At 35.5% G+C, this 25,410-nt stretch overlaps 3 protein-coding genes and 1 pseudogene across 4 annotated transcripts; all 4 read left to right on the top strand.

The window, feature by feature from the left end:
* The first annotated feature begins 275 nt into the window (after nt 1–275).
* LOC105142544 (cell division control protein 48 homolog C-like) lies at nt 276–5,428 on the top strand. Its single transcript, XM_011050223.1, has 10 exons — nt 276–1,307; nt 2,042–2,658; nt 2,854–3,006; nt 3,394–3,510; nt 3,675–3,779; nt 4,132–4,197; nt 4,313–4,377; nt 4,469–4,670; nt 4,815–4,979; nt 5,065–5,428. The coding sequence occupies exons 1-10, from the start codon at nt 374–376 to the stop codon at nt 5,110–5,112; spliced, it is 2,472 nt and encodes an 823-aa protein (XP_011048525.1). The 5' UTR covers nt 276–373; the 3' UTR covers nt 5,113–5,428.
* Nucleotides 5,429–8,730: 3,302 nt separating this feature from the next.
* Nucleotides 8,731–10,239, top strand: LOC105142543 (fasciclin-like arabinogalactan protein 12). Its single transcript, XM_011050222.1, has one exon. The coding sequence runs from the start codon at nt 9,277–9,279 to the stop codon at nt 10,069–10,071; it is 795 nt and encodes a 264-aa protein (XP_011048524.1). The 5' UTR covers nt 8,731–9,276; the 3' UTR covers nt 10,072–10,239.
* Nucleotides 10,240–13,488: 3,249 nt separating this feature from the next.
* Nucleotides 13,489–14,521, top strand: LOC105142542 (fasciclin-like arabinogalactan protein 12; annotated as a pseudogene).
* A 5,472-nt stretch (nt 14,522–19,993) lies between these two features.
* Nucleotides 19,994–24,777, top strand: LOC105142541 (fasciclin-like arabinogalactan protein 12). Of its 2 annotated transcripts, none has more exons than XM_011050219.1 (2): nt 19,994–20,315; nt 23,813–24,777. In XM_011050219.1, exons 1-2 carry the CDS (start codon nt 20,296–20,298, stop codon nt 24,600–24,602), a joined length of 810 nt encoding a protein of 269 aa, XP_011048521.1. In that variant the 5' UTR covers nt 19,994–20,295; the 3' UTR covers nt 24,603–24,777. The 2 variants fall into 2 exon arrangements, with proteins under 2 accessions (XP_011048521.1, XP_011048522.1); XM_011050220.1 differs by having other exon boundaries at nt 20,007–20,901; nt 24,399–24,767.
* Nucleotides 24,778–25,410: the final 633 nt, after the last annotated feature.

The following is a 25,410-nucleotide window of genomic DNA, read 5'->3' as shown; positions in this document are numbered from 1 at the left end:
CAAGCACATGATGCTTCCATGCATGGTTAATTAATCTCCAGCCCTGGCCTGGCCTGGAAGGATATTGACTAAAAGATAAAGATATTGCATGGTATATGATTTAAATTTAAAAGGAGATGGTTACCATTATACAAGAGATCAATATTTTTAAGATAATTTTTTTCTTTACATAATTCTTAAGAATTTCTTTTTTGCTTGGTATTCCATTCAGCTTAAGAAATACACTTTGTTGGGCCTTAAGGCCCATGGTTTGATTTGGGCATTTAAGAACTGACCAGACAGATCTCTCTCACAAAAAAGCGGCTCTTCTCCTCTTTTAACTCCACCACCGCTGCCGCTAAACACCTCGAGCATCCACGGTATCACAAAAAAAATGGGCAGTGGAAGAAGAAGAAGCGGCGGTGGTGGCGGGGGAAGCGGAGGAGGAAGAAACCAAAGACTGCTTAAACACCACATAGACATCTGTAACAAAAAATTTACCACAACAGACGACATAGTCCACCACCTCCGCAATAGCTACCCCAATTACCGCCGCATGGAACTCAAAACCCTAACTCGCATCGTCCAGCAAACCCTAAACCAACAAACACCGCCGCCGAAGAAATTCAGAAAACATGAATTGGAAACAGAATCCGATTCCAACGACGAAGAAGCAAACCTTAGCACGACTGTGAGTAAGAAGCAGAAGCGAATTGATGAGAGTGAAGAGAAATTGATGCATATTGAAAATGCGTATTCTAGAAGAAGGAATCGAAATCGGGGCCCGATTTTGGTTTCGAGTTCGGATACGGAGTCCAGTTCGGATTCGGATTCGGGTTCGGATTCTTCGACGTCGTTAGAGCCACCGAAGTTTGATTTGATGAAATCAATGTTAAGGGAAAGTTATGGGGTGGCGGAGAAAAATATGGAAGTTGAGCTTGCTAATGATAGAAAAGAAAGTATTAGTAGTAAAGTTGACATGATTGAGAGAAATAGAGGGGTAGGAAAGCAAAAAGGAGAGGACTTGGAGGGTAGTTTGGGGAAACTGAAAGGTGGGCTTGGTGAGGATGCGAAGGGGAAGGAAGGGGGGCCGAGGTTTAAGGATTTAGGGGGTTTGAGTGGGATTTTAGAGGAGTTGGAAATGGAGGTGTTTTTGCCATTGTATCATCCAAATGTGCCGCTGAGACTTGGGGTTAATCCTATAAGTGGGATTTTGTTGCATGGGCCACCTGGTTGTGGGAAGACTAAGTTGGCCCATGCTATTGCGAATGAGACTGGGGTGCCTTTTTACAAGATTTCTGCTACTGAGGTTGTTTCTGGTGTTTCAGGTACGGAGTTTTATAAGGGAAGTTTTTTGATGTGGGTTTTGAAGGAAATTTGCTGTTTTGGTGTTTGAATGTGCTCTGTTTCTTGAGTCTCGCAGGATGTCATTCAATTTGTTATCATGTTGCAATTATGACGTTGAGGAGTGTGTGAGTACTCTATTTTATAAATGCAAAATCATGATGGTATTTGTTTGTTTTTCTTTACTGGTAGTTCTAATCTTCTAGATTGCCTATGATTTGTAGAAATGTAGGGTTTTAGCGGTCTACAATGTGGTTTCATGCTGTTTGTTGGGATGTCTTCCACTTTATTAACATTAAATTGTGGTGTTATTTGTTCTTTTTAAATGGTTTGTGTAAATAGAGGCCTTTTAGTGATGGAAATTTGATTATAATGTTTTGTGATGCGGTGTTGAGTGTTTGAATTAGTTTTGTGGTTGTTGCTCCTGGATGCCATTCGGTTGTTTATTTTCTTGAACTAAAGAAATCTGGCAGTTCACAGGTGCAGTATCAGAAATGCAAAACCAGAGTGTTTTTTATTCCTCTTTTCCCCTTAATGATCTGTTAAGTGAAGTGATTTTTGGTTTGCAGAAATTAGGCCTTTGTCTGGTTATAATTCCATTATCATGCTGTTTGTTATGATCTTGCCTTTTTTAACTGCCTATGAGTGAGTACCGTGATGGAAAAGCTTCAAGTGAAGCTACTACTGTGACTGACATTGGTTCATTGGGTAATCTCAGGTGCATCGGAAGAAAATATCCGAGATCTTTTCTCTAAAGCATACAGGACTGCACCATCTATCATTTTTATTGATGAGATCGATGCAATTGCTTCAAAGAGAGAGAATTTACAGAGAGAGATGGAGAGAAGGATTGTGACACAATTGATGACTTGCATGGATGAACATCACAGGCTAGGACAACCATCTGATGACAGTTCAAGTTCAGAAAGCTCCAATCGAATACCTGGAAATGTTCTTGTTATTGGAGCTACAAATAGGCCTGATGCTGTTGACCCTGCACTAAGGAGGCCTGGGAGATTTGATCGGGAGATTAATTTAGGTGTTCCGGATGAGAAAGCTAGGGTTCAAATTCTTTCAGTGCTTACTAAAAATTGTACTCTTGAGGGTTCTCTTGATATTTTGCAAATAGCTAGGTCTACACCAGGTTTTGTTGGAGCTGATTTAAATGCTTTGGTTAACACGGCTGGTAATCTTGCAATGAGGAGAGTTGCTTCCCAGAGAAAATCTGAGCTATCAGGATGTTTGACAGAGAAGGAAGACAATGAGGATTGGTGGAAGCAACCTTGGTCGCCTGAGGAGATGGAAAAGCTTGCCATCACAATGGCTGATTTCGAGGTAATCTGGAACTGCATTATCTGCCATTGTCTCAATCTCTTTAACTTCAAGATTGGTGTACTTCAACTTTTGTTTATGCTTTAGCCTATGACTTTCCCGTTGATGAAAAGCTTTTAAAAACTTCATTATGTTTTCTTTATTCCTTGGTTTGTTTGACATAAGGATGAAATTTAATCCCCTTTTTTTCACTTGCAGAAAGCAGCCAAGCTAGTTCAGCCCTCATCAAAAAGAGAAGGATTCTCTACTATCCCTAATGTCAAATGGGAAGACGTTGGTGGCCTTGATGATATAAGGGATGAGTTTGACCTCTATATCATTAGTCGTATAAAGTATCCTGATGATTATCAGGTAACCGTTACACTTTCTCTGTGCCCCTCCCTTCCTTTCCTTTTCTGTTTCAGTTTCAAAGTTGAGCAGATTTATATGTTTTTATTTTCTGTTGAATGTAGTTTCTGCAACATAATTGTATCTTTTCAAAGCACTTTATTCCTCTTGATAAGCGATTGCACATTATTGACGTCTAACAAATAGAGAATATTTCTTTGTCTGGTTAATGCTTGATAATTTTCATTTCCTTTACCTCCTTATTTATTCTAAATAGCAGTTTGCACTAGGTTATAACTTCATATGTATTGTATTTATTATTTTTAAGTTCTGTTAGATTTAGCATGACAACATAGTTGTATTGTTCTGGTTGATTCTCTTACTAATCACGTGCATTATTTGTAAATTCAGAAATTTGGAGTGAATTTAGAGACAGGGATTTTGCTCTACGGACCTCCTGGCTGTGGCAAAACAATGATTGCAAAGGCTGCCGCTAACGAGGCAGGAGCTAACTTCATTCATGTGAAGGTGAGTCCTTCCATTCATTCTCTAACTCAAATCTCTCTCTCTCTCTCTCTCTCTCTCTTTTTCCATTCTATTCTTTTTTGGTGCCTTATACCACAGTTTTCTTACGGAATCTGTTCTAAATCTGTCGCAAAACATTAATGATTGTGAATTCCATAATTTATCAGGGTCCTGAACTTCTGAATAAGTATGTTGGAGAAAGCGAACTGGCAGTTAGGATGTTATTCAGTCGTGCAAGAACATGCTCGCCATGCATAATCTTCTTTGATGAGGTTTGTGGCTTACCTTTCTTTGTATTTATGAGTATCCAGTTATTTAATTTGACATAATGGAGATCTAGATTGGAAAGATAGATGACTGAAATATTTGGCACTTCCCCTAATCTAATGAACTCCGATATTTTTTTTGTGTATGTTGGAAATTGTGCGATACTCTGTATTTGGATTGTTCTTTCCTCTTAGATCTATTTGACTTCACTTTGTGAAATTTCCATCTAATGACCTGTATAGTAAATAAGTGGTTTTTTCTGGCTGATGAGGCTTTCATTACTTTGTGCACTTCTATGTTATCTGAAGACCATTAAATTTTCTGTCCTTTGCAACAATTTATTTTGTTTTTATACAGGTGGATGCTTTGACAACAATTCGTGGAAAAGAAGGGGGGTGGGTCGTTGAGAGGCTCTTAAATCAGGTCAATAAGATGCAATGACATAAACTGAATTAAAACATCTATTTTTCTCTATGTAATCCATATCATCAATTTGTTCCCAGTATATGTCAATTGAATGCAATGCTTATAATTGCAGTTGCTTATAGAGTTAGACGGTGCAGATCAGCGCCCTGGTATTTTTATCATTGGTGCCACTAACAGGTACTCTAATCTCTCTCTTCTTTCATTTTCCTCTCCTCTCCTCTCCTCTCCTCTCCACTTCTCTCACTGAAGCTGGTGTCTCTGATGGTAGACCTGAGGTGATGGACCCTGCTGTCCTGCGGCCTGGTAGGTTTGGCAAACTTCTTTATGTCCCTCTGCCAAGTTCAGAGGACCGTGGATTGATCTTAAAGGCTCTCGCTAAAGGAAAACCCATCGATCCTAGTGTCGACTTGGCTGCCATTGGTCAAATGGAGGCTTGTAAAAATTTTAGCGGGGCTGATCTTAGGAAGCTGGTTTGTCTATGTTTCTATTAGTCTCGTTTTTTTTTTGACATATTTTAGTGCTGGAACACATTCTAATTCTTGTGATACTTTCAAGAGGTCTGACTTTACTTGACCAGCCTTCGCTTGTTAACTTGGATTGGAATTATTTCCTAGATGGAGGAAGCCGCAATGACTGCTTTGAAGGAGGCCAAGAGACAAAGATGTTTGCATGAGACTTCAGGTACAATCATGGCCGCACAAACTGAGCCAGCAGTTAATATCACAGCCACTCATTTTGAGCAAGCCCTTGGTAAAATTTCACCATCCGTGTCAGAGAAGGTATAGCTCTCTCTTACTGGTGTCTAATAACAGAGAACAGAAATCCTCGCTTATACTCGTCTAACCCCTTTTTCTTTGTAAGCAGCAAATACAATATTACAAAGCTTGGTCAGAGAGTTTCAAAGCAACATGAGAAGAGACGTAAACTAGCTTTTGATGATCGATAGAAGATATTGAGCAAGAAATCCTTGAGCATAACTCATTGCTTGCATCGACGATCAGACGGTGAAAATTTTTCAGTCCTTTCACCAGATTGCACCAAGTTATTTGGAGGTGCGGGAAGCTGTCTCCTGTGTGGAAATTTTGTTTTTGTTTTTGTATTTTTGTATTGCCATTTTCTTCTCTTCACATGTTTGTTGAGGCAGATGACAAAAGCCCAATCGTACTTTCACCAATACACTTGCTAAAAAGGTGTGCTCTTGAATGAAATAAAAAGATTTTGTCCTCTCTCTCTCTCTTTTTTTGGGTTAAACTTCAGTTTTATTCCTATAGATTCATCACTGCTCCAGTCCTACTCCAATAGTTTAAACTTCTCAGTGTTACCCCTATAGTTTCCAAAATTGATTATGTTTGAGTTGGGCTTTATATATATATATATAAAGTTTCCAAGTATTTTGAGAGTATTATGATATTTATGGTTTTTTAGTGGAAACAAATGAGAAGATATAAAATAGTAAGGGTAAAATTGAAACATTTGAAAAACTATAGCGGTAACATTGTTGAAATGTTAAACCACGGGGTTGAAGAGGTACATTGATGAATCTATGAGGCTAAAATTATGGCTCACTTCTTTCAGGTCTTGAAAGTATTATTGCTGAGTGTCAGTGCGTCGATGCAAGCGCCAATTGAAGAAGTAGAAGGCTTCTTGTACTCGTTTATCTAAGCAACCTCGGTGAACTTTTAAACCATGAGTATTGTAGCTCAGGTTCAGGGTGTTCTTCTGGTTTCGGAACTTTTGCCGTTGGTAATGGCCTGAAAAACAGAGTGCGAGAGAGCATTCAGATGCACTTTGTCACGACCCGAATCCCGGATCCATGACCGGCACATAGACAAGGTTCCCCTCCAAGGTTCCGTACCTATGCGAACCCAAACTTACATACAAATTTATCCTAACTCAATCAGAGTTCAACGCAGCATTAATAACAAAATCAATTTCATAATATAATTAAATTGTCTTAATACAAGAGTTAATATAATTTTATAATTTTGGAGTACTAATTAGATATAAAGGAAAATGCACGGATTACAACCAAAAGAGCAGGTTCTGAAGGTCCAACAAAAGTGACCTGCTATCAAGCTATAAGCCTAAAAATGATAAATAATGAGAGTGTGAGTTTAACAACTCAGTGAGTAGATAATGTTCAATATACACACACGAAATAATACAATAATGAGAAATATATATACAAGTATGAATTTAGGTTCTTATAAAAAGGTTTCTCAAATAGGCCATAACAAGAATATCATATGGTAAAATCGTCAGAAAATCAAAATGCAATGAGCATGAGGCTCCGTACTGTGGGATGATCAGTCCACACAGGTTGGTGACTCCCCCGACCAACTAGGGTTCAGATACGATGTGCACAAAGACTAACACTACCCTGTTAGCCTGGGTATTCTGACTGACATACCATAGGGTTATAATCATAATCAACCAGACATATTAATATCTCAAGGCTCAACTCATGACATCAATCAAATGAGGAGCTATCAATTCAGAAGTCAATTCAAAATACATACTGGTTCATATCAAGAATTCGGATTCAACAAATGATCATGCTTATCATAACAAGGATAATAATCACCATATATATTATCAAGAAGCATGATCCAATTCATATTAACAAAATAAATATTTATAATATTTCTCATGCATATGGAAAATTATCCACTCACCTGACTCGAAAGCAAACAGAAATCAAAAGCAAACACCGAAGAAAATCCTACTGACGTCCTGCCGGTAGAATATCAGGATTATCTGAATACAAAGGAGACATATTCAAGAATGACTCAAAAGAATATATAACCTATTTAATACACTTATTTAAGGATATATTCCATAACCCTATATATTTTTGAACTAATTAGTTATATTCCAAAAACCCAAAAATTAACGATTTTCTCAAAATCTAATCCATAATAAAACAAATAATAAAATTGGTAATACTTCACTAACTAACCCTCAATTATTCATCAAACACATCTGCAAAAGCTAATATTACAGCTAGGGACTAATCTGTAATTTATTATATTTTTAAGGGTCAAATTGTAACTTAATCCATTTGGAGGACCAAACTAAACTTATCATAAATCCATGAATATACTGAAATTCTGACCATAATCAATCCTCATTTCTGTCCAGATCATCTCATTATACTCCAGGGACCATTCTGGAATTTTATCAAATTTTTAGGGTTAAATGGTAATTTTTGTCAAATTGAAGGACCAAATTGAAAGTGTTAAAATTTCATAACTATACAGGAATTCTGCCCATAATTTATCTTTTATTCTGTTCAGAATCTCGGAATATGCCCCAGGGACCAATCTGTACATTTTTCAAAGTTTGGGGACTAAACTGTAATTTCCACAAATTGAAGGACCAAAATGAATTTTCGTCATCTTCAACCTCCAACCCAGAATTTCAACAGAAACCCACTGTTCTTTCCTTATTTCTAACATAATTTCACCATTCAAACAAAATCATAACTCAAAATCATCATCTTTCAATTCAATCTCTCAAAATCCACCAAATAATCCATTACCCATAACAATCAACCCATAAAATTCAATTAATTCATCAATCAAACCCAAAACATAAATTTTCAAAACCCTAACATTTATCAAAACCAAAATTAAAACTTAATCAACACATATTTATATATAATCTTACCTTTAAACTTATTTCCTTCAACTCTTTTCTATTTTCTTCTAATTCCCTTCTTTTCTCTTCTTCTTCTTTCTCCCTTCTCTCTCCTGCCGATTTTCTCTCAATTTCAGATCATTTATTTATTTTTTTTTTTTACTTTCTATTTATATTTATCAAGTTTTGTTGAATTACTACACTACCCCTCATTCATTTATATCTACACTTTAAGCCACCAAGGGCTTTATTGTATTTTCCTACTTATTTATTCAAAACATTACACACTTGAAGCTGGAAAAAGTGGATTCCTATCAGTAAAATTGTCAAAAAATGAGTTTCTTGGTATGTCTGCCAAAACCGACCCTTCTATGATTTACTCCCGGATTTGTTCTTTGCAAGCGTAATCAAGTAAGTTCAAGAAGATGGCAGCAAAGCCAAGAACACAACCACCAGCACTCAAAGCCTAAACGAAGAGATACTCTACAGTCCACATCCTCTTTTCTTCCTACCAAAACTGCAATCCAAACCTTCTGAACTTTCTACAAATGGCTTGAAATCTGATACAAAGCTCCGTTGCCTTCACTTCTCTTACCCTCCCTCTGAATTTTCAACAAAACCTGCCTCTGCCAGCCCCCTCTTTCCCCTCCTCCTCTCCACAAGTTTACTTCCAACTAGACTTCCAAGACTATCATGATTAATGCATAATGGTATTGACCACCATGTGAAAGACCTCGAGCTCATGCTTTCCTCATGTTGGTCTGTTGATGCAAAAGCTACAAGATTCCCCCTCGTTTTTCTCAGAAACGGGTGTGTTAAAGATTTGAGGCTTGTATATAGCAAAATCTTGTGACTATGGTTTCGAAGGGGCTTGAGCAATTAAGGTTAGTGTTTCTTGTGTTGAGTAATGGTGTGGCGTATGATTTGATTTGTGCGTGTAAATCTCGAAAAATCTGTCTATCGATGCGTGTCATGGACTGCAGGACGTTAAGATCTCTTCATTGAGAGTTATTTACTGAAATGCGAGTGGTGCTCACTATCTTAAGCTACCATGTCTCTGAGGGCTCTAGCAATCATAAAACTATTCTTCCTGTGGATGCCGACAGCTATAATTTTTGACAGCTATAAACATCCTTATTTGGTGTCACACCACTGAAATCTTTTCCTGCTTTTCCAAGCAATCTAGTTGCTGCAGCATTGTAAAATTTCCCTCTCCATTGACACCCTCCACCTTTCGAAGTAAGATAAGGTGCTGGATAATAAACTAGCTTCTAACTAAAATTGTACACTAAACCTAACTTGATCCTCTGCCCACCACTATAAAAACCTCAGTCTATCCCTTCTTTACACATCAAACATTTCAACGATCGATCAGTAGAGCTTAATTTGCTTTGGTGTTTTGGTATCATTTCAAGCTTTATATCAGGGTCTGTAAAGATGAAGCAACAGCACTCACTCTCCTCTTTTTCATTTTTTCTTCTTTTACTCCATTGTGCTAATACCTTTGCTCAGTCACCAGCTGCAACCCCAGCACAGGCACCAGCAGCAGTTGTAGCACAACCTCCAGCTGCAACCCCAACACAGGCAGCTCAGCCACACGGCATCACAAACGTCACCAAAATCCTTGAGAAGGCTGGACATTTCACGATCTTTATCCGCCTTTTGAGATCCACCCAAGAGGAAAACCGCTTGCTCTCCGCGCTTAATGATTCAAGCTCTGGTATAACCATCTTTGCACCAACTGATAGCGCATTCTCGGAACTCAAATCAGGAACGGTCAACACTCTAAGTGACGGAGACAAGGCTGAGTTAGTGAAGTTCCATCTAGTTCCTAATTTCTTATCGACCTCCCAGTTCCAGACCGTAAGCAACCCTATCGGTACATGGGCTGGAACAGGTAGTAGGGTACCACTAAATGTCACAAGTTATCCAAACTCAGTGAACATAACCATAGGACTTACCAATACAAGTTTATCTGGCACGGTATACACGGACAATCAGCTAGCCATTTATAAGATTGAGAAGGTGCTACTTCCTAAGGACATTTTTGCTTCGAAGGCTCCAGCTCCAGCACCGGTAGCACCGGAACCAGAAAAGCCTACAAAGGCAGTTCCTGCAGCAACCGTAGAGAGTCCCGTGTCTCCTGTGGATATATCTAGTGCGCTTATGTTCGCACATAATAATGTGGTGGGATCTGTTGGCATAGTTGCTGCTGCAATGTTTGCTCTGTAATGTATTAAGGTTTGAATCTTGAGATGAAATTTGTTGGGGTTTGGTCTGGTTTTGATGTTATATTTTTCCTAGCTGTATTGAATCTGTTGAGTAATTTCGATCTTACCTTGAATCCAGTTTGTATGCTTTGAGTTGACGATTAAAATTGAGTTCTGAGATTTTATTTAATTTCTTGGTACTTGATTAGTCAAATTTCAATTTTTTTTAAACCATAATCCGGGTGTCATCTAATCATTACCTAGTTTTCGGGTAGATAATGGTGGTTGGATTGGTGAATCAATTTCTGGGGAAGTATACTTACTGGAGGATGAGTAGTAAGTGGAATTTTTGGAGGAGACGAGAGTTGTCAAGCTGAGAAGTCCTATTCAGGTGGTTGCAAAAGCTTGCAAGCTGTTGACATCTTTTTTCGTGGATATTAACTTGCCGAAGGTTCTTAGGGTTATTTCCTCTGGGAATGGTTCTTCTGATCCGATCTTAGGGGGGTGTCGGCTAAGTGGGGTGAATATTGGGCAAACTATCATGATAGCAGAGGAGAGAAAGCTCGCAGGAAATCTGAAGCGAAGGAAAAGTGATTACAAGATTGGTGGAGGAATGAAGGAAGGTGAGTTATGAGATAATGGAGGCCGAAAGAGATTGAAGTAGATCGTCACCACTGACCAGGGAGAAAAACAGTAAGAAGGAAGCAGAAGAGAAATGCCAGAGATGATTCATTTCGATCCAAAGAAGTATGATTCATGAACTTATTGAGTTGTATTCAATCGGCAGCTCCCCCCCACCCAAGGATTTGACGATTAGGAGCATTAGAGTATACATTCATACTGCTCTTTTCTGGACAAATCCCCCAGTATTTCATGCGAAACTTGATTGAGAGATTACAGTTTCTACATTACAGGTTAGACATATCATGATCCGGTTTTCAAATCCATAACTAGCACATAAATAATATATTTTTTTAAAATTTTATATTAATATAAACTTAGACTTACATACAAACTGAACCTTCGTATAACTTAATATATAACTTAATGTGAGTTCAACGTAGTACTAATAACAAAATTAATTTCATTATATAATTTGATTCTCTGCTGTACTAATAATAAAATTAACTTCATTATATAATTTGATTATCTTAATACAAGAGTTAATACAAATTTATAATTGTGGAGCTCCAACTAAATATAAGAGAAAATACAAATTTCAACAAAAAAGAAGGTCATGAAGGTCCAACAAAATAACCCACTAACAAGTTATAAGTCTGAAAACATAAATAATAAGAGGGTGATTTCAACAAATCAATAAATAGATAATATTCAATACACACACATGAGATAATATAATAATAAAATATATATATATAATTATGATTCTAGGTTCTTATAGGAAGGTTTTTCAAATATATCATAACAAGAATATTATTAGGTAGAGCTAGTTAGAAAATCAAAATGCAATGAGCATGAGACTCTGTATTATGGAACCATTGGTGACTCCCTTGACTAATTAGGGTTTAGATACGATGTGCACAAATACTAATACTATCATGTTAGCATGAATATTTTGATTAGCATATCATAAGTTCATAATTATAATCAAACAGACATATTTATATTTCAAGGCTCAACTCATGACATTAAATCAAATGAGGAGCTATCGATTCAGAAGTTAATTTAAAATATATATTGGTTCATATCAATAATTTAAATTTAACAATTAATCATACTTTATCATAACAAGGATAATAATCAATATATATATTATTAAGAAGCATGATTCAATTCATATTAAAAAATTAAATATTTATAATATTTCTCATGTATATGAAAATTTATCCACTCACCTGACTCGAAAATAAATAGAACTCAAAACCAGATACCGAAAAAAATCCTATTAATGTCTCGCCGGTAGAATATCAGGATTATCTGAATACAAATAAGACATATTAAAAAAGACTCGAAAAGAATGTTCAACCTATTTAATACACTTAATTAAGGGTCTATTCCATAACCTCATATGTTTTTAAACTAAACTTGTCGTTTTTTTCCAAAAACTCAAAAGTAAACAGTTTTACCGAAATCCAATTCATAATAAAATAAATAATAAGACTTGATAATAATTCACTAAATAACCCACAATTATTTGTTAAACCACTCTGCAAAAGCTAACATTACAACTAGGGACTAATATGGAATTTATCATGTTTTTAAGGGTCAAATTGTAAATTTACCAAATTGAAGGACTAAACTAAAAATATTATAAATTCATGAATATAGTGAAATTATATCCATAATTCACCCTCAGTTCTGTCCAGAATCTCATACTATGCTCTAGGGAACATTTTGGAATTTTTTCAAATTTTTAGGGTCAAATTGTAATTTTTGTTAAATGGAAGGACCAAATTAAAAGTGTTAAAAATTCATAATTATACTGTAATTCTGCCCATAATTCATCTTCTATTCTATCCAGAATCTTGGAATATGCTCCAGGGATCAATCTGTAATTTTTTCAAAGTTTGGGGACTAAACTGTAATTTTCATAAATAGAGGGACCAAACTGAATTTTCATAATCTTCAACCTCAAATCCAGAGTTCCCACAGATTATCTCCTGTTATATCAATATTTTTAACTCAAATTCACCATTAAAACAAATTCATAACTCAAAATCATCATCTTTACCTAAAATCTTTCAAAATGAACTACACAATTCATTATCCATAATAATTAACCCATAACATTCAAATTAATTCATCAATCAAACCAAAACACAATTTTTAAAACCTTAACATTCAACAAAATAAAAATTTAAAACTTAAATAACACATATTTATACATAATCTTATCTTTAAACTTATTTTCTTCAATTCTCTTTTATTTCTCTTATCTTTTCCTTTTTTATCTTCTTCTTCTTTTTCCCTTCACTCCTGCGGTTCTCTCTCAAAATTTTCAGATCTCTTCCTTTTCTTTTTCTGTTTTTATTTATTATGTTTATTCAATTGCTATAATACCTCTCATTCATTTATATTCATTTTTAAGCCTTCAAGCACTTTAATGTATTTTCCCACCCATTTATTTCAAAACATCACAGGACATGTCTTAAGGACCCAATTCCTAGTAGTTTTAGATATAGAGATGGGTCAGTAGAGATTGCTTGTCCAAATCTTCTGTCATTACAGATGATTTGTTTTGATGTTTACATTTATGCTCAAATGTTCTGCCAGTGATAATTCTGAAAGTAGTTGGAGCAGCAACGTTAAATTTCCTTCTCTATTGGTGACCTTCCACCTTATGGAGCAAGATAAGGTATTAGATAGCAACCTAGTAGTAGTATATCTGAAATTGTACATGGCACCTTACTTGATCCTCTGCCTTCTACTATAAAACCTCACTCTGTCTCTTCTTGAGACATCAAACACTTCTAAATAAGATCGAGCTCAATTTACAAAAGCATTTTTTTTATAGTGTCCAGGAGAATAGCCTGGAAAATTAAAGATGAAGCAACAGTACTCAATCTCCTCCATTTCAGTTTTCCTTCTTTTCCTCCACTATACCAATACCTTTGCCCAGTCACCAGCAGCAGCCCCAGCGCAGGCACCAGCAGTAGTCGTAGCACAACCCCAGCCGCAACTCCAACACAGGCAGCTGCTCCACACGGCATCACCAACGTCACCAAAATCCTTGAGAAGGCTGGCCATTTCACGATCTTTATCCGCCTTTTGAGATCCACCCAAGAGGAAAACCACTTATACTCCGCGCTTAATGATTCAACCTCTGGTTTAACCATCTTTGCACCAACAGAGAGTGCATTTTCGAAACTCAAATCAGGAACTCTCAATACTCTAAGTGATGGGGACAAGTCTGAGTTGGTGAAGTTCCGCGTAGTTCCAACTTTCGTATCCACTTCCCAGTTTCAGACTGTAAGTACTCCTCTTGGAACATGGGCTGGAACAGGTAGTAGGTTACCACTTAACGTCACAAGTTATCCATACTCGGTGAACATAACCACAGGACTTACCAATACAAGTTTATCTGGCACGGTATACACGGACAACCAGCTAGCCATTTATAAGATTGAGAAGGTGCTCCTTCCCAAGGACATTTTTGCTTCTAAGGCCCCAGCCCCAGCACCAGTAGCACCCGCACCAGAAAAGCCTACTAAGGCAGTTCCTGCAGCTAATGTTGAGAGTCCTGTTGCTCCAGTGGATATATCTGGCGCAGTCATGTTCACGCGTAATAACGTGGTTGGATCAGTTGGTATAATTGCTGCTGCAATTTTTGCTTTATAAAGTAGAAGGGTTTGAATCTCCAGATGAGATAAGCTGGGTTGGGTCCAGCAGCGTCTAATTTTTCTGAGTTGGATCGAAAGCTTGGTGTGTGTTGAATAATTCCGATTTTACTTTGAATCCAGTTTGTATGATTTTAGGTTATGATTAAAATTGAGTATCGAGGTTTTATTTAATTTCTTGAGCAAATTGCTAAATATGTACTTGATTAGTCAAACTTCATTTGTTGTTTTTTCTCTGTGATCACCCTGGTGCCATCGTATAATGCCCTAACTGTTTCTTAAATAATAGTAGTTGTGTTAGTGGTTCTATTTCTTGGAAGTCTAGTTATAGGAGGAGTAAATTTTCATGATTTGAATTTTAGGTTCGTGACCGGCCGTAGTGGTGTTAAAAAAACGTCTCATCTATACTAAATTTCATAACGAACATATAAAAAAAACAAGTTATTTAAAAATATGCAGCATTTTATAATCTTCAGAAATAACATATGTTATACAAAACTGATAAAACCAAAAGATAGTTCAAAACTTCTCATCAATAATTAAAATAAAAATAATAATACATAATACTTATTATATTATCAAAATCTAAACTTAATTAAAATAAAATAACAGTGGAGCATCTAAAAAATTTAATCAAAACTAAAAAGAAAGTCTCGCAAAAAAAGCAAAGCATGCCAACCAAAACTAAAGAAGTAGGAACACTCAACAAAATTCACTTGCTATTAAAAACTAAGAACCTAAAATAATATTAAGAATGAAGGGTGAGTTCAACCAACTCAGTGAGAGAATAACATTTAATATATATTTTGGATATTAGTAGTTTGTAAGTTGACTTGTCTTGATATACATATACATATACATACTAAACATATTATCATAAAGTAGTGAAATATATGTCAGAGATCTGATGACACTTGAAGGTGACCAAATGACACCCGAGGGTGACCATTGTGGAATGATCAGTCGCCACAGGTTGATGCTTATTTCACTAGCTAGGTATACAAAATACTATGTGCACATAGGCTAACTACTCTCCATTAGCATGGAGTTATTGACAAGTTCTATATCAAGACATAATAAATATTCAAAGAATCATCAAGGAAATGTATATCATATCGAATATAATTTAGTTTAATAGAATGCGAGTGCAAATTCAAGAATAAATGAGTACTTAGAAAATAAAGCAATATATATAAATATTCAAGAGATTAACTAATCATACTCTCCATATAATCAACATACATATTTATTTATATTATATGTATATTAAAGATTATTCCACTCACTCGGAAAATATGAAACTAAAAAGAATATTAGATAAAAGACCCGAAAAACTTACTGAGGATCGTTAGGAGAAACTACAATAAATATATAAAATATACTTAAAAGAAACTCAAAGCAATGCAAATAAAAAGATTCCAAAGCATAAAAGAAAACCACATTTAGTCTCCTAGGTTTAGGGACTAAAGCGACAATTATCCAAAACAGGGATCAAAATGTAATTTTATCAAAATTGGACCAAACTGTAAATACATAACCATATTAAAATTTTACCCATAAACCATCCTCAATTCTTTCTAGAATGAACCAGGGACCAAAATATAATTTTTATAAAGTTTAGGGACTAAAATGTAAATTCATGAAATTAAGGGACCAAAATGAAAATATTCCAAATCAATTATCAAATGGAGATTTATCATCCTTAACCTCATAATAAAACTCCATAGAATCTCAAAATACATTTAGGAGTCAAATTATAATTTTTCCAAATTTTAGGGACTAAACTAAAATTTCTATAAGTACCAAAATAAAATTTGGTCATTTTCAACCTTAAGACCATTATGTCCAGATTTCTCAGCGAGGTTAAAACGAATTTCTTAAAGCATAAAAATTAATTTAAACAAATCAACTCACAAATCCTTATTTCTAACAACATATTAATTAATCACTTAAGATTAAACCCTTAATAATCATAAATCAATCTTAACAATAAAAACTTCTAATTCTTACAAACCCTAATCTCTCTTACTTTTTTTTTTTGAATCCTTCTATAAAAAATTATAATTAAAAGTAACATGAGAGAGAATCACTTACTACTTACACCTTTCTTAAACCAAAAAACTTAAGATCAATAACTGAAATTCTTAGTTTGATGAGGGGAGGGTCACGACGACTACAAGAATTTGAAGGGAGAAAAGTAATTCTCTTGCAACTTTTCCTTATATATCTAGGTTAACTTAGATTGGGTTTGGACTAATTTGAACTTGGGTTTGAACCAAAAGTTTGGGCCTTACATAAATTGTAATGTTTTGAATTAAAGGGATAGGAAAATGCTAGAAAACCCTTGAAGGCTTAGATGTAAGAATAAATTAAATGAGGGGTATAGTAGCAATTGGATAAATAGTTGATAAATATAAATAAAAAAAAGAAAGAAAGAAGGATCTGAAAATTTAAAGAACAAACTGTGAGAGAGGAGAAGGGAGGAAGAAGAAGAAGAAGAGAAAAGAAGGGAAAAATGAAGAGATTAGAAAGGAAATAGAAAGGAGTTGGAGGAAATAAGTAAAAAGGTAAGATTATGTATAAATATGTGTTAATTAAGATTTAATTTTGGTTTTGATAAATGTTAGGGTTATGAAGTTTGTGTTTTGGATTTAATTGATGAATTAAATTGAATGTTAGAGGTTGATTGTTATGGTTAATTGATTGTTAAGTTGAATTTAAGAGATTGTAGATGAAAATGATGATTTTGAGTTATGATTTTGTTTGAATGGTGAATTTGTATTAGAAATCAGGGGATAACAGTAGGTAATCTATGAAAATTCTGGGTTTGAGGTTGAAGATGATGAAAATTCAATTTGGTCCCTCAATTTTGAAAAATTACAGTTTAGTCTCCAAACTTTGAAAAATTACAGATCGGTCCCTGGAGTATATTCTGAGATTCTGAACAAAATAACATATGAATTATGGGCAGAATTACTGTATAGTTATGAAATTTTAACACTTTCAATTTAGTCCTCCAATTTGACAAAAATTATCATTTGACCTTAAAAATTTGGTAAAATTCCAGAATGGTCCCTGGAGTAATATTCTGGACAGAATTGAGGATTAATTATGGTCATAATTTCAGTGTATTCATGGATTTATGACAAATTTTAGTTTGGTCCTCCATTTGACAAAAAAATATAATTTGACCCTAAAAATTTGAAAAATTTCCAAAATGATCCCTGGAGCATAATTTGAGGTTCTGGACAGAAATGAGGATGAATTATAAATATAATTCCACTATAGTTATGAATTTAGGATATGTTTAGTTTGGTCCCCCAATTAGACAAAAATGACAATTTGGCCCTACAAATATGATAAATTCCATATTAGTCCCTAGCTGTGATGTTAGTTTTTTCAGATTGGTTTGATGAATAATTTAGGGTTATTTAGTGAATTATTATCAATTTTATTATTTGTTTTATTATGAATTAGATTTTGTAAAAACCGTTAATTTTTGTGTTTTTAGAAAAATAACCAGTTTAATCTAAAAATATATAGGGTTATGAAATAGACCCTTAGTTAAGTGTATTAAATAGGTTATATGTTCTTTTGAGTCATTATTGAATATGTCTCCTTTTTATTTAGATAATCCTGATATTCTACCGGTAGGATGTCAGTAGGATTTTCTTCAGTGTTTGCTTTTGATTTCTATTTGCTTTCGAGTCAAGTAAGTAAATAATTTTTGATATGCATGAGAAATATTATAAATATTTGATTTGTTAATATGAATTGGATCATGCTTCTTGATAATATATATGTTGATTATTATCCTTGTTATGATAAAGCATGATCAATTATTGAATCTGAATTCTTGATATGAACCAGTATATATTTTGATTTGACTTCTGAATTGATAGCTCCTCATTTGATTGATGTCATGAGTTGAGCCTTAAGATATGAATATGTCTGTTTGATTATGATTATGAACCTATGGTATGTTAGTCAGAATACCCATGCTAAAAGGGTAGTGTTAGTCTTTGTGCACATCGTATCTGAACCCTAGTTGGTCGGGGGAGTCACCAACCTATGTGGACTGATCATCCCACAGTATGAAGCCTCATGCTCATTACATTTTGATTTTCTGAAGAGTTTTACCATATGATATTCTTGTTATGGCCTATTTGATAAACCTTTTCTATAAGAACCTAGAGCCATATTTGTATATATATTTCTCATTGCTGTATTACCTCGTGTGTGTATATTGAATGCTATCTACTCACTGAATTGTTAAACTCACCCTCTTATTATTTATCCTTTTCAGGCTTATAGCTTGATAGCAGGTCATTTTTGTTGGACTTTCAGAACCTGCTCTTTTGATTGTAATTTGTACCTTTCTTTATGTCTAGTTAGTGCTCCAAAACTCTTGTATTAAGACAATTAAGTTATGTTATGAAATTAGTTTGTTGTTACTGCTGTTGAGCTCTGATTGACTTAGTAAATGATAAGTTTGTATGTAAGTTTGGGTTCACATAGGTATGGAACCTTGGAGGGGAACCTTGCCTATATGCCGGTCATGGATCCGGGATTCGGGTCGTGCCACAAAATGTTGTTCTCTTTAATCTGTAAGATTATATATGGTTCTGCTGACAACATTTGAATGCGAGGCTAAACATAATGCAAAAGAGTAGAAAATTCTAATTATCAAGAAATCAGGCTTGTGAAACAGAACTACCTTTACTAGGTTATCTCTTGAACTTCTACCGAACTTAATGTGAACAAATCTGCTGCATTGCTCTCACTCAGGAACCTTTTAAGTTTCATCAGAATGAATTTTTCTCTAGTTTAAGCAATCCCACATCAGGTTAAATTCTTTTCTCCTGTTTCAAAACTGATGGTGTTGATAATTAGTGAAAAGAGAGTGTTAGAGAGCATAGGATTTTTACTTTAAGCTTGAGGAAGTGGATTCCAATCAGTAAAATTGTCGAGGTTATATCACAATTTTCATAAACTGAATGTGACAGACGACTGCCAGAAAGACCCTTCTATGATTTGCTGCATTATGGAGGAAAATTATGGTTTTGGTGGAAGCATGATCCAATCATCTATTACGTTTAACATGAATAAAAGGCTTGAGCTCTAATACAGAATCCCTTGCCTCAACTCCTTCATCCTTCCTCCTCCTCCACCGCCTTTTCTTACATCCTCTCCATGAATAAAAGAATATCATGCCATTCAACATCATGTAAAAGAACACAATTCCTTTTACTTCGAAATGGCTATCTTGAAGTTTCAAGACTTGCGTTTGCGTACAGCAAAATCACTTTTATCAATAGCATGACCTCTACGGGCTCATGTACATAAGGTAAGTGTTTCTTCATGAAGTTGTGTTAAGTGATGATCTGGTGTGAGATTTGATTTCTGAGCGTGCGAATCTAGAAAATTAGTGATCAATCAATGTCTGTCAAGGATTAAGATGGAAATATTCATTCTTTTAAGCTAAAAGAGCAAAGACTTGGCTATTTACGATACAAAGGTCAGTTTAGTTTGCTTGTCTAAATCTTCTGTCATTATAGATGATTTGTTTTGATGCATGTTAAGAAGCATGCTCAGCTGTTCTGCTAGTGATGATTCACAATCATCAACATCTTTATTTGTTGTCACAGCCACTTGAAATCTACTTTTTAGAACCTTTTTTTTTTGCCTGCTTTTCCAAGGAAAGTAGTTGCTGCAGCATTGTTAAATTTCCCTCTCCATTGATGACCCTACAGCTTTTGGAGTGAGATAAGGTACTAGCAATCTAGTTGTCTAACTAAAATTGTATATTGCACCTAACTTGGTCATCTGTCCACTACTATAAAAACCTCACTCTATCTCATCTTTACACATCTAACACTTTATGATTGAGATCAATTTGCATTAGTATATTTGAATTGTTTCGAGCATTTTATCCCAAAAAAATAAGGATGAAGCAACAGCACTCAATCTTCTCATTTTCCATTCTGCTTCTTTCCCTTTGTTATATCAATACCTTTGCCCAGTCACCAACAGCTGCCCCAGCACAGGCACCAGCAGTAATCGTAGCACAACCTCCAGTCGCAACCCCAACACAGGCTGCTGCACCACACGGCATCACCAACGTCACCAAAATACTTGAGAAGGCTGGCCACTTCACGATCTTTATCCGCCTTTTGAGATCCACCCAAGAGGAAAACCACTTGTTCTCCGCGCTTAATGATTCAAGCTCTGGTTTAACCATCTTTGCACCAACAGATAGTGCATTTTCGGAACTCAAATCAGGAACTCTCAATACTCTAAGTGATGGCGACAAGTCTGAGTTGGTGAAGTTCCACGTAGTTCCAACATTCCTATCCACTACCCAGTTTCAGACTGTAAGTAATCCTCTTGGAACATGGGCTGGAACAGGTAATAGGTTACCACTTAACGTCACAAGTTATCCAAACTCGGTGAACATAACCACAGGACTTACCAATACAAGTTTATCTGGCACGGTTTACACGGACAACCAGCTAGCCATTTATAAGATTGAGAAGGTGCTACTTCCTAAGGACATTTTTGGATCCAATGCTCCAGCTCCAGCACCAGTACAGGCACCTGCAGGAGAAAAACCTACTAAGGCGGTTCCTGCTGCTAATGTAGAGAGTCCTGTTGCTCCTGTGGATATATCTAGCGCAGTTACGTTTATGCATAATAATGTGGTTGGATCACTCGTTATAGTTGCTGCTGCAATGTTTTCTTGTAATGTAGAAGGGTTTTGAAACTTGAGAGGAGATATGTTGGGCTTGGTTCCGGTTTTGTTTTATGATTTTGTTGACTTTGGATTCCTGTTGAAATTTGAATAATTCTGATTTTACTTTGAATCCAGTTTGTACGATTTGAGCTTGTGGTTAAGATGGAATTTTGAGATTTTATTTAATTTCTTGTTCAAGTTGCAATATATATACTTGATCTGTCAAATTTCATTTTTTTTCCTCACTGTAACCCTGGTGTCGTCTACTTATTTCCTAGCTTTTGGTTAGATAAAACCATTGCCTCTTTGGGGCTTGAGTCCCTGAGGTCAGTGTTTCTTGAATGACGTTTTCTTCAAATTTGTGGGTGATTTGATTTCTGTGTTTGTATATTTGGAAAGATTATCTGTTGAAGGTTGTAAGGAATGAAGAATGTAAAGTTCTGTAAAGTTTCAGGAGCTAAAGCTTGGTTCCTTCACTAAAAAGAATGCATCACTTGAGGTTGAGGTTACTTGTCCAAATCGTGGGCTGCTGGAGATGATTCAATTGAAGGTAGGTACTGGGTAGGTAGTATTTCAAGGATTTATCACGTTTGATTGAAACAAGTATTCATTATTGGACAGAAAAGAGCATATTAAGCATTGGAGATTAGTGTTTTGGGTTACTTGCTCATGCGAAGCACCTTACTGCTCTGCCCTGCAGGATTAAGGTAATCCTTTTCTTTTCGTTCCTTCTTCTTGAAGTATTGATGTTTTGAAGCTAGAGATAAGTTAGTGCTGCACATTAATTCATTCATGTTGTAGGACAACGGTGAAAACAGATATTTCATTGTGAATTTTGTATAACTAGTGAGCTATTGTCTTATTACATGCAGATGTTGCTTGTGTAAAAGTAGGATAATACTTATATTGTTCTTAATGACATCTTTTCATGAAAATTTGTTATTATACGCAGATGCTTGCATTGAGTGGTGTTTATTTTTGGAAGTTCTCTCAGCAATCTCAAGGATTTTGAGTTACAACATGAGTGCTCGAAGTTGGATCTGCATGGTACAGCTAATTTACTTGAAGTTTTGCCAATCTGTATGTGAAATAACCTGCACATTGCGCTTACAATGGAGCCTTTAAAGTTTTATCTGAACGAATCTTTCTCCAGTTTAAGCCAACATCAGTTTCAGGTTCTCTCCAATTTCAAAACTGCTGGTTTTGTGACCAACAAGAGCGTTTGCAGCAGAGAAATTATAGATAGCAAGACTGATAGTGCTTTGCTGATTTTGTAAACCGGTTTGTTTTTTCGCACTACCACATCTGACATTATCATTTATATATGCGCAGAAGTACTTGAATACTATAACTTTCTTTCAAGAAAAACTCCACCTAATGCCATCCGAGGATCACAACACCATCCCTTGACTACTGGGACCTGCCCTGACATGATTTTCAGCAGGTTTACTTCAGCAATAATTTTTAAAAAATATCAGTAGATTGCTACAGAACATGCACTAAGTATGTAGCAAAAGTATCAAATTGGTATGACATTCCTCCTTGAGACGAGTTCTTGATAATCCAAGCTTGTTCCTGAGAAATTCAAATCTGGCTTGTGAAAGAGCTTTAACGAATTTATCTTCAAGTTGATTTTCTGCTTCACAGTAGATTAAGGTCGCCTCATTAGCTTTTTATACAACATGAACTAAATGGAACTTCACTTATATATGCTTGGTTTTGACATGACTTGTTGGATTTTTCACAATTGCAATGGCTGAGTTGTTATCAATTTCAATTGTCGTTGCTTCACACTGTTGCTGCTGCAGCTATGTACTCTGCTTCTGCAGTGGTTTGTGCCATTGTTTTGCTTGTTGGTCATCCAATAAAATGCACCTGAACCGAAATTGAACTCATAACATGTTGTGCTCTACATGTCAACTGAACGAGCCAATCACCATCTGTGTACGCTGTCAATTCTGCATCTGCAGGAGCTTCAAACCACACTCCAAAATCAGTGTTCCCCTAACATGTGTTAGGACATATTTGCTGCCCTAAAATGCATTTCCCCTGGAGATTGCATAAAACTTGAAAGAAGGCTTGCCACGAACATCAAATCAAGTAGATAAGGCAGGTGTTTCTTGATTATGTTGTTTTAAGTGATGGTCTAGGTGAGATTTGATTTCTGTGTGTAAATTTGGAAAGTTAGGCTATCGATGTCTGTCATGGATTCAAGGAAGTAAAGATTCATTCTATTAAGCTGAGGGAGCCATAGCTGTTTTAGATATACAAAGATGGTTCCTTTAAGATTGCTTGTCCAAATCTTCTGCCATGACAGGAGAATTTTTTTATGTTAAGAAGTATCCTCAAATGTTCTGACAGTGATGATTCTAAAATATAATTTCGACAATCGTGGACATCTTTATTTACTGTCACACCACTGGAAATCTGCTTTTTAGAAAAATTTTCTTTCTTTTCCAAGCGAAGTAGTTGCTGCAGCATTGTTAAAAAACCCATCCATTGATGACCCTCCACCTTTCAGAGTAAGATAGGTACTAGCAACCTAGTTGTATAACTAAACTAGTACATTGTACCTAGCTTGATCCTCTGTCCACTTCTATAAAAGCTCACCCTGTCTCTTCTTCAGACATCAAACACTTCCAACTAAGATCGAGCTCAATTTGCATTAGCATTTTTGAATTATCTCTAGCATTATAGCGTGGAAATTTAAAGATGAAGCAACAGTACTCAATCTTCTCATTTTCAATGCTCCTTCTTTCCATTTGTTATATCAATACCTTTGCCCAGTCACCAACAGCAGCCCCAGCGCAGGCACCAGCAGTAATCGTAGCACAACCTCCAGTCGCAACCCCAACACAGGCTGCTGCCCCACACGGCATCACCAACGTCACCAAAATCCTTGAGAAGGCTGGCCACTTCACGATCTTTATCCGCCTTTTGAGATCCACCCAAGAGGAAAACCACTTGTTCTCCGCGCTTAATGATTCAAGCTCTGGTTTAACCATCTTTGCACCGTCAGATAGTGCATTTTCGGAACTCAAATCAGGAACTCTCAATACTCTAAGCGATGGAGACAAGTCTGAGCTGGTGAAGTTCCACGTAGTTCCAACATTTCTATCGACTTCCCAGTTCCAGACCGTAAGTAATCCTCTTGGAACATGGGCTGGAACAGGTAGTAGGTTACCACTTAATGTCACAAGTTATCCAAACTCAGAGAACATAACCACAGGACTTACCAATACAAGTTTATCTGGCACGGTTTACACGGACAACCAGCTAGCCATTTATAAGATCGAGAAGGTGCTACTTCCCAAGGACATTTTTGCTTCGAAGGCCCCAGCTCCAGCACCAGTAGCACCCGCGCCAGAAAAGCCTACTAAGGCAGTTCCTGCAGGTAATGTTGAGAGTCCTGTTGCTCCTGTGGATATATCTAGCGCAGTTACGTTTATGCATAATAATGTGGTTGGATCACTCGTTACAGTTGCTGCTGCAATGTTTGCTTTTACTGTAGAAGGGTTTTGAAATTTGAGAGGAGATACGTTGGGCTTGGTTCCGGTTTTGTTTTATGATTTTGTTGACTTTGGATTCCTGTTGACATTTGAATAATTCTGATTTTGCTTTGAATTCAGGTTGTATGATTTGAGCTTGTGGTTAAGATGGAATTTTGAGGTTTTATTTAATTTCTTGTTCAAGTTGCAATATCTATACTTGATATGTGAAATTTCATTTTTTTCCTGACCGAAACAATTCAACTTTATATTTACATTTTGATCTCTAATATTAGAGTTTTAAATTTTTTATGTTATTTTTCTTTTGAGTTATTGTTAAGTATTTTTCATGTAAATTCTGCTAGCATTCTTTCTAACAATTTTCAGTAGTTTTCATTTCCATATTCATTTGTCTTTTGTTTTTGTTTTCGGATGATTGAAATAATCTTTAATATACATGTAATATATATACATATATAAGTTGATTATATGATAAGTACAACTAATAAATTTATTAAATATTTATATATGTTGTTTTATTTTTCAAGTACTCATTAATTATTGAATTTGAATTTGCATTTGCATTCTATTGAATTAAATTTTATTTAATATGATATACATTACTTTGATACTTATGTGAATATCTATTATGTTTTGATATAAGACTTATTAGTAATTTCATACTAATAAATAATAGTTAGTCTATACAAATATAATATTCTATAAATCTAGTTAGTGAGAGATACACCAATCTGTAATGACTGATCCTTATACAGTGATTACCTTCAGATGTCATCTGATCTCTAATATGTATTCTACAACTTTATGTTAATATGCTTAGA

Source organism: Populus euphratica, unplaced genomic scaffold (assembly GCF_000495115.2).
Source record: "Populus euphratica unplaced genomic scaffold, PopEup_1.0 scaffold147.1, whole genome shotgun sequence".
In the NCBI taxonomy this organism is placed as follows: domain Eukaryota; kingdom Viridiplantae; phylum Streptophyta; class Magnoliopsida; order Malpighiales; family Salicaceae; genus Populus; species Populus euphratica.
The sequence above is the reverse complement of the archived record's forward strand: the minus strand, read 5'-3'. Positions and strand labels throughout refer to the sequence as shown.

What these genes read in the sequence shown, in the direction of transcription:
- LOC105142543 (XM_011050222.1), top strand. Translation starts at nt 9,277, where the DNA reads ATGAAGCAACAGCACTCACTCTCCTCTTTTTCATTTTTTCTTCTTTTA.
- LOC105142541 (XM_011050219.1), top strand. Translation starts at nt 20,296, where the DNA reads ATGAAGCAACAGCACTCAAT. An exon ending in ATGAAGCAACAGCACTCAAT is followed by an intron (nt 20,316 to 23,812) that starts CTTCTCATTTTC and finishes ACAGTACTCAAT; the next exon opens with CTTCTCATTTTCAATGCTCC.
- LOC105142544 (XM_011050223.1), top strand. Translation starts at nt 374, where the DNA reads ATGGGCAGTGGAAGAAGAAGAAGCGGCGGTGGTGGCGGGGGAAGCGGA. An exon ending in CTAACTTCATTCATGTGAAG is followed by an intron (nt 3,511 to 3,674) that starts GTGAGTCCTTCC and finishes ATAATTTATCAG; the next exon opens with GGTCCTGAACTTCTGAATAA. An exon ending in ATCATTGGTGCCACTAACAG is followed by an intron (nt 4,378 to 4,468) that starts GTACTCTAATCT and finishes CTCTGATGGTAG; the next exon opens with ACCTGAGGTGATGGACCCTG.